General features: G+C 36.7%; 1 protein-coding gene across 5 annotated transcripts in view; it reads left to right on the top strand.

Moving 5' to 3' along the window:
• Nucleotides 1–13,727, top strand: part of Fgfr1op2 (FGFR1 oncogene partner 2) — a 29,005-nt gene that overhangs the window by 4,048 nt on the left and 11,230 nt on the right. For 3 of the 5 annotated variants that reach the window (XM_077109291.1, XM_077109289.1, XM_077109293.1), the window contains exons 2-3: nucleotides 10,479–10,627; nucleotides 13,037–13,154. In XM_077109291.1, the coding sequence (XP_076965406.1) occupies nucleotides 10,493–10,627; nucleotides 13,037–13,154 (253 nt within the window). In that variant the 5' untranslated portion in view covers nucleotides 10,479–10,492. The remainder of the gene's footprint in view (nucleotides 1–10,478; nucleotides 10,628–13,036; nucleotides 13,155–13,727) is intronic. The other 2 variants (XM_077109290.1, XM_077109292.1) reach the window with 1 other exon arrangement.

Raw genomic sequence — 13,727 nt, forward strand, 5'->3', positions numbered from 1 at the left:
TCTTCTCTCTCTACCCCCTCTACTGTAATTCATTTCTCCCCCTTATATTTTTCCTCCTTTCCCCTCACTTCCTCTTGTATGTAATTTTGTATACCCCTGAGGGTCTCCTTCCATTTACATGCAATTTCCCTTCTCTCTCCCTTTCCCTCCCACCTCTCATCCCTGTTTAATGTTAATCTTCTTCTCATGCTCTTTGTCCCTACTCTGTTCTTAGCTACTCTCCTTATATCAAAGAAGACATTTGGCATTTGTTTTTAAGGGATTGGCTAGCTTCACTTAGCATAATCTGCTCTAATGCCATCCATTTCCCTCCAAATTCTATGATTTTGTCATTTCTTAATGCAGAGTAATACTCCATTGTGTATAAATGCCACATTTTTTTTATCCATTCGTCTATTGAAGGGCATCTAGGTTGGTTCCACAGTCTTGCTATTGTGAATTGTGCTGCTATGAACATGGATGTAGCAGTGTCCCTATAGTGTGCTCTTTTTAGGTCTTTAGGGAATAGACCGAGTAGGGGAATAGCTGGATCAAATGGTGGTTCCATTCCGAGCTTTCCAAGAAATCTCCATACTGCTTTCCAAATTGGCCGCACCAATTTGCAGTCCCACCAGCAATGTACAAGAGTACCCTTTTCCCCACATCCTCGCCAGCACTTGTTGCTGTTTGACTTCCTAATGACTGCCAATCTTACTGGAGTGAGATGGTATCTTAGGGTGGTTTTGATTTGCATTTCTCTGACTGCTAGAGATGGTGAGCATTTTTTCATATACTTGTTGATTGATTGTATGTCCTCCTCTGAGAAATTTCTGTTCAGGTCCTTGGCCCATTTGTTGATTGGGTTATTCGTTATCTCATTGTCTAATTTTTTTAGTTCTTTGTATATTCTGGATATTAGGGCTCTGTCTGAAGTGTGAGGAGTAAAGATTTGTTCCCAGGACGTAGGCTCCCTATTTACCTCTCTTATTGTTTCTTTTGCTGAGAAAAAACTTTTTAGTTTGAGTAAGTCCCATTTGTTGATTCTAGTTATTAACTGTTGTGCTGTGGGTGTCCTATTGAGGAATTTGGAGCCCGACCCCACCGTATGTAGATCATAGCCAACTTTTTCTTCTATCAGACGCCATGTCTCTGATTTGATATCAAGTTCCTTGATCCACTTTGAGTTAACTTTTGTGCATGGCGAGAGAAAGGGATTCAGTTTCATTTTGTTGCAAATGGATTTCCAGTTTTCCCAACACCATTTGTTGAAGATGCTATCCTTCTTCCATTGCATGCTTTTAGCCCCTTTTTCGAATATAAGATAGTTGTAGTTTTGTGGATTGGTTTCTGTGTCCTCTATTCTGTACCATTGGTCCACCCGCCTGTTTTGGTACCAGTACCATGCTGTTTTTGTTACTATTGCTCTGTAGTATAGTTTGAAGTCTGGTATAGCTATACCGCCTGATTCACACTTCCTGCTTAGCATTGTTTTTGCTATTCTGGGTCTTTTATTTTTCCATATGAATTTCATGATTGCTTTCTCTATTTCTACAAGAAATGCCGTTGGGATTTTGATTGGCATTGCATTAAACCTATAGAGAACTTTTGGTAATATTGCCATTTTGATGATGTTACTTCTACCTATCCATGAACAGGGTATATTTTTCCATCTTCTAAGATCTTCTTCTATTTCTCTCTTTAGGGTTCTGTAGTTTTCATTGTATAAGTCTTTCACCTCTTTTGTTAGGTTGATTCCCAAGTATTTTTTTTTTTTTGAGGATATTGTGAATGGGGTGGTTGTCCTCATTTCCATTTCAGAGGATTTGTCGCTGATATACAGGAATGCCTTTGATTTATGCGTGTTGATTTTATAGCCTGCCACTTTGCTGAATTCATTTATTAGCTCTAATAGTTTCTTTGTAGACCCTTTTGGGTCTGCTAGGTATAGAATCATGTCATCTGCAAATAGTGATAATTTGAGTTCTTCTTTTCCTATTTTTATGCCTTTAATTTCTTTCGTCTGTCTAATTGCTCTGGCCAGTGATTCGAGAACTATGTTGAACAGAACTGGTGAGAGAGGGCATCCCTGTCTTGTTCCAGATTTTAGAGGGAATGCCTTCAGTTTTTCTCCATTCAGAATGATGCTAGCCTGAGGCTTAGCATAGATTGCTTTTACAATATTGAGGTATGTTCCTGTTATCCCTATTTTTTCTAGAGTTTTGAACATAAAGGGATGCTGTACTTTGTCGAATGCTTTTTCCGCATCTATTGAGATGATCATATGGTTCTTATTTTTAAGCCTATTGATGTGGTGAATAACATTTATTGATTTCCGTATATTGAACCAGCCTTGCATCCCAGGGATAAATCCGACCTGATCATGGTGCACAATTTTTTTGATATGTTTTTGTATCCGGTTCGCCAGAAGTTTATAATTGGCTTGTCCATTTCTGGAAAAAAAAATTGCTGGGGTTTTGATTGGAAATTACATTAAATCCACAGGTCATTTGTGGAAAACTGATCATCTCTATTACATTGAGTCTTTCAATCGTTGAACATAGTTGTGTTTCTCCATTTATTTAGGTCCTCTTTAGTTTCTTTTCATTAACTTTTTGTAGTTAGCATGTAGACATTACATGTATTTTGCTTCCTTTTTACCCAAGAATTTGTTGTTTTGCCCAAGAATTTTTCAAGAGTATTATAAACGTGTTTTGTTTTGAATTTTTGATTTTTGATTCCCATTTGTTCATTGCTAGTTTATATAGGGGCCTTAAGCCTCCCACCCCGACCCTACCTCCGCTACTGCAGATTGATCCCAGAGTATTCTACTACTGAGATACATCCCCAGCCCGTTTTTAAATTTTGAGACAGGGTCCCCAAGTTTCTGAGGCTGGCCTGGCCTCAAAGTTATGATCCTCCCTGCGTCGACCTCCCAAATCCCTGGGATTACAGCTGTACACTGCTGGGCCAAGTTTTTTTTTTTTTTAATTTATAACATAGTGTTGGCTATGAATGAAGGCGGTTTTATTTCTTTTATGTCTATAGCCCCCCCCATTTTCTAGATTTTTTTTTCCTCACTATTATTGGTTATTAGAATATCCTTGCCTTGTTCTAATTTTAGTGAGAATGTACTCAGTCTTTGTCTATTAAGTATGATTCGCTGTAGGTTTTTTTTTTTTTTTTTAGAAGTGCCCTTTCTCTGTTTGAAACTTCCCTTCTAGTCCTAGTTTGCAGAAAACTTTTACTATGAAAGGATGTTGAATTTTTTTCTAGTGTACCAATTGATATGATCAAGTGTTTTCGTCTTTGGTGGACTATAGTGATAGCCTTGAATTGTGGGATAAACTCCACTAGGTCTTGGTGTATTACTTCTTTAATATATGGCCAAATTTGATGTTATGGTTTGGATGTGAGGTGTCCCTCAGAAGCTCAAGTGTGAAACAGTGCAAAAATGTTCAGAGGAGAAATGATTGGGTTATGAGAGCCTTATCCCAATCAATGAATTAACTCCTGATGGAATTAACTGAGTGGCAATTGAAGACAAGCAGGGTATGGCTTGGAGAGGTGCTTATTGGGGACATGTCTTTAGAGTATATGCTTTTTATCTGGCAAGTGGTGTCTCTCTACTTTCTGATCATCATGTCTTCCACACCTCCCACCTCAAGGAATGGAATTGGCTACCTATGGACTAGACCTGAAACCCTGATTCCCCCATATAAACTTTTCCTCCTCTAAAATTTTCTGGTTAGGTCTTTTCAGTCATAGAAGTGAAAAGCTGACTAAAACATTTGATTTGCTAATATTTTCTTGAGAATTTTTGCATGTATATTCATGAGGGATGTTGGTCTATGTTTCCTGTGTTTCTTCTACTGTCTTGTATAGTTTGGGTTTCAGAGTAATACTGATTATCATTTATGAGTTTGAAAGAATTCCCTTTACTTCTGTTTTTTTTTTTTTTAATGTAATAACATTGGTTATATCTCTTCTTCAAATGCATGTTAAAATTTGTCACTGAAACCATCTGGTTGTGGAGATTATTTGCAGGATTTTAATCTTTTGTTTTGTCCCAGGGATAGAACCCACAGGCTCTTAACCACTGAGATATATCCCCAGCCCTTTTTATTTTGAGATAGGGTCTCAATAAGTTACTTAGGGCTTTGCTAAATTGCTGAGGCTGGCTTTGAACTTGTGATCCTCCTGCCTCAGCCTCCAGTGTTGCTAGCTGTGTGCACTCATAATTTTGCAGGATATTTTTAATTATGAATTCAATTTATTTAAAGTTAAAGGACTATTATAGAATAGCTATAACTTTAATAGTAACATAACTACAATAACTATAATTAATAGTTATAGAATACTAATTTTTATCTTTTTTGTGATTTTTATATAGTTTTAGTTAATTCATTTCGCTTAAATTATCCATTTTAGTTGTGTGGCATTAAATAGTATTCACTTTTGCTTTGAATGAATTAGGGGTCCACAGTGATTACCCTTCTTTTGTTCTTGACATTGATAAGTTGTGTCTTTTTTGTTTGTTTGTTTGTTTCTTGTTTATTCTTGCTGGAGATGTACCAACTTTGTTATAATAAAGAACTGGCTTTTGATTTCACTGATTTTTCTCTGTTGCTTTCCTGTTTTCAATTTTATGGTTTAATCTTAGTGCTCTTTATTATTTCCTTCTACCTTTACTTTGGGTTTATTTTACTGTTTTTTCCCTATTTTCTGAAGGTTGAGGCGTAGATAATTGATTTGAGATCTTTCTGATTTTCTAATATAAGCATTTAATGTTCTAAATTTCCTTCAAAGTACTGTTTTACATATATGCCAAAATTTTTGATATCTTGTAGTTTCAAATTTATTTAGATCAAAATATTTCTGATTTCCAGAAATTTCCTTTTTAGCTCATTATTTAGAAGTGTCCTGTTTAATTTTAGAATGTTTGGAGATTTTTTTTAACCTATGTTATTTAATTCTATTATGATCAGAATATAATTTACATATTGCATTTCTTTTAGATTTTTCCCCAATATGTATTTTATTATTTTATTCTTATGTGGTGCTGGGAATCAAACCCAGTGCCTTAAACATGCTAGGTAAGCACTCTAGCTCTGAGCCATAATCCCAACCCTTCTTTTAGATTTTTTAAGGTTTGTTTTGTGATCTATCCTAGTGAATATCCTATGTACACTTCAAAATAACGTATATAGCAGTTCCTCCTTATATTTAGGGGATATGTTCCAAAATCCCGAGTGGACACCTAAAACTGACACCTGAAAATTTATACCAAACCCTATGAACACTGTCTTTCTTATACATTCCTATGGATAAAGTTTAATGTATAAATTAGACCAGAGTAAGAAATTAACAATAGGCTTCTCTTGAGATAGTTTGCACACTGTCTCTTTTCCTTTAAGTTTATAATTCTTGCTTTCCTAAATAAATCTCTGCTTCTGACTCCAGAAAATAAAAAAGAGATTAACAATACTACTAATAAAATACAACAATTATAAAATATACTATAATAAAACTTATATAAATATGGTCTTAAAATATAGGTTTTGGTTTTGGGTGTGTGTGGGTTCTTCACTCTATACACAGCTAACTTTATGTTATGCCCTGCAGTGTTGCCACATAGTACTAGAGTAATCTGTCCTATGTCTGATGTCCTTCTTCCATGACTGCAGATTCTACTGGCATCTTCCTGCAGATGAGCTTAGTTTCATTGCAGTTGAAAATTCACATTGGATGGTATCCTTTCTCTTTATTTAGTCTCTTCAACTCTGCTGGAAATTCAGCAGCAGCTTCCTCATCAGCAGACACAGCCTCTGTAGTAATTTCAGTCCAAACCTATTCCTGAGTCTGTGTAACCATCCTTTATTTGCAGTAAATGGCTTGGTGTTATGTTATTTCAGAGGCTCCCTGCTGAAGTCTTCATATAGGCTGAATATCTAACACAAAATATTACCACCAATCCAGATGTGTTTTTCTGTTCATGTCGTCCACCTACAAATTTAATGCCCTGCCCCACCTTCTTTTGTACTCAGATTGAAAAACAGTCTTCAACACTTTTATCTTTTTGGTTCTGGGGACTGGAACCCAAGGCTTTGCAGAGGCAGAGCATGCACTCTTATCACTGATCTACAGCCCCAACTCTCTTTTTCATCTTAACTAATTACTAATCACATAATCACATGCTGTGGCTGCAGCTTTTGTAGCTTGGGTTGTGACAGCAAAACTAGCACAAATTTATTTTTTTCTTCACAGTTTCAGATAGATCTTAGGAACCTTGGTATATAGTTTTGTGGGGGGTTTTTTTCCTGTCCTTATGAGAATTTTTCACTTAAAGGAAGCACTTATGGTTTCTTTGGCATGTCCAGATTGCCAGCATCACTACTCTTGTATATTGAGGCCATGATTAAGTAAAATAAAGGTTACTTGAACACTGGTACTGCTACTGTGACAGTAAATTTGATAACTTAGATAACTAGTAAGTGACTAACAGGCATGGAATATAGCCAGCATAATTGGACAAAGGGATGATTCATGTATTAAGCAGGAATAAATAAAGATATCATAACACTGTTCAGAATGGCTTACAATTTAAAACTTATGATTGTTTATTTCTGGGTTTTTTCAGTTAGTATTTTTGAACCACAGTTGATCATGGGTAACTAAAACCATAGAAAGTAAAACCATGGATAGAGAACTATCGTATTCTACCATTGTTGGTAGTAGTGTTTCATAAAATCAGTTCAATCCACTTAGATGATGATGTTCATTTCCTCTATATCCTTCCTGATTTTCTGCATACAAGAACTGTCAATTCCTGAGAAAGGAGCATTGACGTTTTTAGTAGTAAGTATGAATATGTCTATTTATCCTTTCAATACTTTCAGGTTTTGCTTTACATATTCTTGCGTGTGTGTTACATTAGGATTCTTGTCTTCTTGGTGAACTGGCACTTTTATCATTATGTAATGCTTCTCTGTCCCTGATCATTTTCTTTTCCCTAAAGTGTCTTTACTCCAGCTCTTTTTTTTTTTTTTTTAAAAAAAAGAACACTTTTATCAAGACATATAAAATACTTTATATTTACCTATTTAAACTGTACAATTGAATAGGTTTTAGTATATTCACAGTCATATAACTGTCAACAAAATCAATTTTAGAACATTTTATCACTCTAAAAAGAAACCATATGCCATTAACAATTATTTCCTATTCCCCTTTACTTTTCCCAACCATACCCTACCCACTGCTATACTCCAGCACTAGGCATTCACTAAATTAATTTCAGTTTCTATGGATTTTCCTCTACTGGACATCTAAATCATAATATGTGATCACTTGTGACTGGTTCCTATCACTAAGCATAATAATTATCATTCATGTTCCTTGTTTCAGGACATCTTTTTATTTATTCACTGATCAGTTGACAGACTGGGTTAATTCTAATTTGGGCCATTATGAATAATGTTGCTATGCATAATATTTTGCTTGAATTTTTTTTTCATTTTCTAAGTGTATATCTAGAATGGAATTGTTGGATCATGTGTTTGACATTTTGAAGAACTAGCAGAATATTTTTCATAGTGGCTATGTCATTTTTACATTCCCATGGATACTTTATGCAAATCGCAAATTCTCCATATCCTAGCTAACACTTAATTTTTTAATGTCTTTTTTGTGATAGCCACCCTTAATAGATGTATCTCATTATAGACTTTTCAGTTTTGTTTTTTGTGGTTTTGGTACTGGGGATTGAACTCAGGGGCAGTTGGCCAGTGAGCTACATCCCTAGCCCTTTTATTGTGAGGCAAGTTTTTGCTACATTGATTGGGATCTTGTTTACTTGCTGAGGCTAGCCTCAAACTTGTGATCCTTCTGCTTCAGCCTCCCTAGTCACTGGCATTACAAGTGTGCACCACTGTGCCCTGCTTGTTGTAGTTTCTTTTTTCTTTTTCTTTTTTTTTTTTTTAATTCTTTTGTAGTTGTAGATGGACAGAATGCCTTAATTTTTTTATTTTTATGTGGGACTAAGGATCGAACTCAATGCTTCATACAGGCTGAGCAAGTGCTCTGCCACTGAGCTACAGCCCCAGCCCTTATTGTAGTTTTTTAATTGCATTATGTTGAGCATGTTTTCATGTACTTTTTGGTATCTGGCTTTCTTTTGATTAGTATTTGTATAGTGCATCCTTTTTCTATCCTTTTACTTTTAATGTATCTGTATTATATTTTAAGTGAGTTTTATATAGATAGCATATAGGTCTTCTTCCTCAAGTAAAATATTAGAAACCTTATCACAATATGGGCCTCTTTGTTGCCCCTCTCTTCTTATGTTGTAGTTATAGTTGTATTCTATATTACCTCTGTATATGCTAAAAATTCCATAGACAAAAGTTGGAATTCTTATTTCTAAACACCAAACATTTTAAAGAACTAAAGAGACTATTTACTGTTATGTATAATTTCTGTTCCTTTTTCTTCATTCCTGATGCTTTTTCTTTCTGATATCATATTGCTTTTATCTGAAGAATTCCTTTAGAATGAGTCTATGGCCACTATCAGGTGTTGGGCTTCCTCAGTACTATTGATGCTGGCTCTGTTATTTGTAAGGGTCTCTAGCACTAGCTGTACCAGTAATGGTGAGGGGCCCAGGTGCTTCACAAGGAGAGGCCAGGGCAAGAATCAGAGCACCTCTTCTGTGGCACTCACATGCAGTCCATTAAACAATGCATGACAGGCAAGGTGTGGGGGTAGGCAGCCAGCGGTAGAACTGCATAGTTGTGGTGTTCCTTTCTGCTACTGTAGGCATGTCCACCCAAGTGTGGGACCTCAGATCAACCCCTAACTGCAGGTACTTGGTGACAGGATAGTAGTAGCAAGACCCTCCACCCTCACTTCTGTCTGGGATGGAGCAGAACAAAGTCAAGGCAAAATTCCTCCTGGAGCCTGTCTTGACTGTGCACACTCAAGGTCAGGGCAATGGGGTTGGGGGGCTTTTATTCTAGGATTGCTTTAGATATAATGCCCTCCATAGAACCAGCAAGAGTGAATCACATCTGCAAAAATTCCTTTCATGGAAGTGCATGAGCAAGAGAAGAATGCTGCAGGCATCAGGCAACCCCCCCTCCCCTTAGACTGTAGGTCCCTTAGCAATTAGAGCCCCAGCATTGCTCAAAGCTATCCCAGCAGGCCTCCATAGGCAAAGCAGTGGGACCCATGGAGTTTTTCCCTGCCCTGTTAGTGACAGGAGCCTGTTTTGGTGAAGGGGTGAGGGGTCCCTTCATTTCAAGCACTAGAATGAACCCCCATGCTACTTAATGATCATGCCCCTGGTTTCTAAGGGCATCATCCCCAGTCTCCCAGTTCTTGAGGGTATTGCCTTCTGTTCTCATGTCACAAACCCTGTTTATGACAGTATAGGACACACAGCAGGTTTGAATCATTCATCTGCTGAGCCATGTTTGGTTCCTGAGGCAGCTACCTGTTAATAAGCCAGTGCAATTGAATGTCGAAGTTCCAGAAATGTGAATACGTTGGGTTTCTAATCCTTAAAGCAGCCCAAAGTCAGACAGTAGGTCTTTTCACAACATGGCTCCTGAACCGCACCCTATATATTCTCTGGAAGGTGATATTAAATCCTTTTCAAAGCAAGTCTGTTATGTAGATTTCAGGTAACTTACCTAGGTTAGGCAGCAAGCCAGTGGGCATAGTGAAACTTTGTAAAAGCTAGGGTTACCAGTATCCACACTGATTATTTTTGTGAGACTGTTTTTTACCCTTACCCTGCAAATGGAACTTTTTTTTACCCTTGCCCTGTCCCTGTTATGGTCCGGTGGCAAGTGCTAGGCTATTTTGTTTCTCTTACTGTATTCTTCTCCCAGGTTTATAAGAATTTACAAGGTTACAGTATCTCACTCCCTGCTTTCCAGTGTTCTCCCATGGTCACTCACCTGTGAATTCAACTATATACCTATTACTTTGTTTCATTGTTGAGGGGGAGGTGAGTGCTGAGTACCTCTAATAGCCATCTTGAAATTCCCAATAAATTTCCCTTATATATACCAAAAGTTTCCCATAAGAGCTAGTGTTATTCACATCAAAACTTTTTTTTTCTTTTCACCATATACTAAGGAAAATACAAGAGTTAGGATTATAATGTGATTTTATATAAGAAGCATACCCAAGAGAAGATGGAGACTTTGAATAGCATGACACATAGAAGCAATTTTGTCTAGTTAGTAATATGTGTTTTTGAGGAGTGTCTCAGATCACTTAACTAAGTAGAGGCTAAGCAGAGTTCTTTACACTCTATTTAAACTTCAAGCTTATATCATTTCTAACAAGCGAAATCACAAGGTGTTCTTAGATACTTTTTTCTCCCAATGAACAAACTTAAATGAAGCTTTAGAAGTGTAATTTTGTATATGTGAAACTAAAACAAGGTGATATGCAGACTTTGTTTTGAGTCTCAATTTTAATTTTAATTATAGATATTCTTTTAGAAATGAGTTGCACAATTGAGAAGGCACTTGCTGATGCTAAAGCCCTTGTTGAAAGATTGAGAGATCATGACGATGCAGCAGAATCTCTGATTGAGCAAACCACAGCTCTCAACAAGCGAGTAGAAGCAATGAAGCAGGTTTGATTTTTCTTTGATTCCATTTAACAGAAGCAGTCATTGACATTTATATATTGCTTGAATCATAGCTACTGCTTTTAATGTTTCCTAAATTTTGAAGTAGCTTCACTTGTATGTTTAGTCTGCTTTAAATGAGGATGTTTGTCGTGTTTAGATGGCATACATGTATGTATGTATGTGTGTTCTAAAACCTATAGATTTGCTGAGCACTGTAGCTTCACTTATATGTTTAGTCTGCTTTAAATGAGGATATGTTTGTCGTGTTTAGATGGCATACATGTATGTATGTATGTGTGTTCCAAAACCTCTAGATTTGCTGAGCACTGTAATCCCAGGAACTTGGGAGGCTGAAGCAGGAGTATCACAAGTTCAAAGCTAGCCTCAGCAACTTGGCAAGGCCCCAAGCAACTTAGTGAAACCCTGTCTCAAAACAGAAAATTAAAAGGACTTGGCATGTGACTCATTTGTAAAGTGCCCTTGGTTCAATTCCTATAGCCAAAAAAAAAAAAAAACTGTAGATTTGATTACTATTCTGATAGAGATGCACATTTGAGTTTAGACCTCAAATGAATTAATTAGGTCTAGATAAATTTGACAAAGACCAGATAATATCTTTTACTAATGTTGACATTCATTTTGCTTTGTCTTATGTAAGACAGATGTGTTTATGTAGTTTTCTTATAAAAGTACTTAGATGATGCTATTTAACAACCAAATATTTTCTAAAGTGATGCAAAGAAATATCTGGTTTACAGCCTATGCAGTAACACATTAGTACTTTCTATCTTGTTTTTCACTTAATGCTCTCAACTAAAAAGAAATTAAAAGGTTTTCATAACTTGATTTTTTACAATGTATAACAGTATCTTTCAGTGAACTATAGTCTATCTACCATTTTAAGCCATCCTCTGATAAAAATTTTTAACTATTAAGAAAATTATACAATCTCATGTATTGTGATAGAAATTAGAGGGGAAAATGTATATTCACAGCCAACTTTTATGAAACTCACCCATTCTGTAAAAGGAAACAACCTGAGGTAATGCTCTTAACAAAGCTATGAAAAATAGTAAAGCAAGTTTACTTATTCTGTTTTGCAGTCTTATTGCCCTAAACAGATTACCTGCCTCCATAATGTCCGGTTTAACTCTGTTCACTCCAGTGAACATATGCCTGGTATTAACTTGTTTTTAAAAAAGGAATTTGACATTTGAAGTTAAGAATCAGGGATGTTGTTATGAATCCATTATTAGGTGTCTCATAATGTCTTGAAAGTAAATGATTGCAATTTTGAAGTTACATTCTTACTTTTTGGGGGGTGGGATACTGAAGATTGAACTCAGGGGCACTGGACCACTGATCCACATCCCAGTCCTATTTTTTGTATTTTATTTATAGACAGGGTCTCACTGAGTTGCTTAGTTCCTCACCATTGCTGAGGCTGGTTTTGAACTTAACATCCTCCTGTCTCAGCCTCCTGAGCTGCTAGGAGTACAGGTGTGCGCCACCGCGCCTGGCTCACTTATTTTTTTAAATGCAAATTATTTTGCATTTCTTCCGCACATGTTCTTTTAAGATAATTTATATACCATAAAATTCCACCCTTTTAAATAATACAGTTCATTGGATTTCAGTATATTCACAGGTTGTGCAACCATAACCACTAATTACAGATCATTTTCATCACCCTAAAACTGTAGACCCATTAGCAGTATTTCCCTAGCTTCCCCTTCCCCTCCCCACTAGTAAGCACGAATCTTTTCATCTGTGATTTGCCTGTTCTAGATAAAATGATATAATATGTGGCTTTTTGTGATTGGCTGCTTCTTTTTTTCCCCCTGGTACCAGAGATTGAATCCAGGGGCACTTAACCACTGAGCCTACATCCCCAGTCCTTTTTAATTATTTTGTTTAGAGATAGGGTCTCACTAAGTTGCTTAGAGCCTCCCTAAGTTGCTGGGCTGGCTTTGAACTCAAGATCCTCCTGCCTCAGCCTCCTGAGCCACTGGGATTACAGACACTTGCCACCACACCTAGCTGTGATTGGCTCTTAACAGAGTTTTTACAGTTCCTGTCACAGCATGGAATCAGTACTTCATTCCTGTTTATTGCCCAGTAATATTGCATTGTGAGGATGCAACACATTGTGGTTTATCCATTCATCAGTTGATAGACATTTGAATTTTCGGGCTCTTACACAAAATGGTGCTATGAGTATTTGTATACAAGGTTTGGCATGGATGTAGGTTTTCAGTGCCCTGGGGTATATACCTAGGAGTGGGATGAATGAATTAATATCTTGTATGTTTAACTTTTGAAGGATCTGTTTATTTATTTATACTTATTCACACATCAGATATGTTTCCAAATACTTTCTCCAGACATATTCTTTTTTAATCATTTCATTAGTATCAGGAAGAAATTCAAGAACTTAATGAAGTCGCAAGACATCGGCCACGGTCCACATTAGTTATGGGAATCCAGCAAGAAAACAGACAAATCAGAGAATTGCAACAAGAGAACAAAGGTAAGACATGTTATCACTGTAGATGAATGGCTTCTTTTCTTCTTCTTTTTTTTTTTTTTGGTACTGGGGTTTGAACTGGGGCATTTTATACTGAGCCACATTCCCAGTTCTTTTTATTTTTTGAGTCAGGGTCTTGTTAAGTTGCTGAGGCTGGCCTCAAACTTGGGATCCTCCTGCCTCAGCCTCCTGAGTCACTTGGTATGACAGGTGTACACCTCCACACCCAGAGAACTTCTTTTCTTGGTCTTAGAATCTCATTCTCAATACTTAGTTTGCACCATTTTTTTTGTTACCTGCGAAATGACTCAGTTTCATTCTCTGCAGTTTCACTGCTTTAGCCACCATTAATCTTTTGTCTCTTCTGTCTTAACTGGTCTCCTTGAGAAGTCTTTCCACTTCCATCAGTCTTTAACACAAGCATCAGAATGATTTCTCAAAAATAAATCTAATCATGCTACTTTTTGCTTGAGAACTTTCATTGTATCCTTATTTCCTTAAATAAGGAACTTCAAAGTCGATTCCAGGCCTTTTCTGTCTTCTTTCCCACAGCTCTTCTCTGTGAATATTTTGCTC

The sequence above is a fragment of the Callospermophilus lateralis genome, chromosome 4 (genome assembly GCF_048772815.1).
Source record: "Callospermophilus lateralis isolate mCalLat2 chromosome 4, mCalLat2.hap1, whole genome shotgun sequence".
NCBI classification, from domain to species: domain Eukaryota; kingdom Metazoa; phylum Chordata; class Mammalia; order Rodentia; family Sciuridae; genus Callospermophilus; species Callospermophilus lateralis.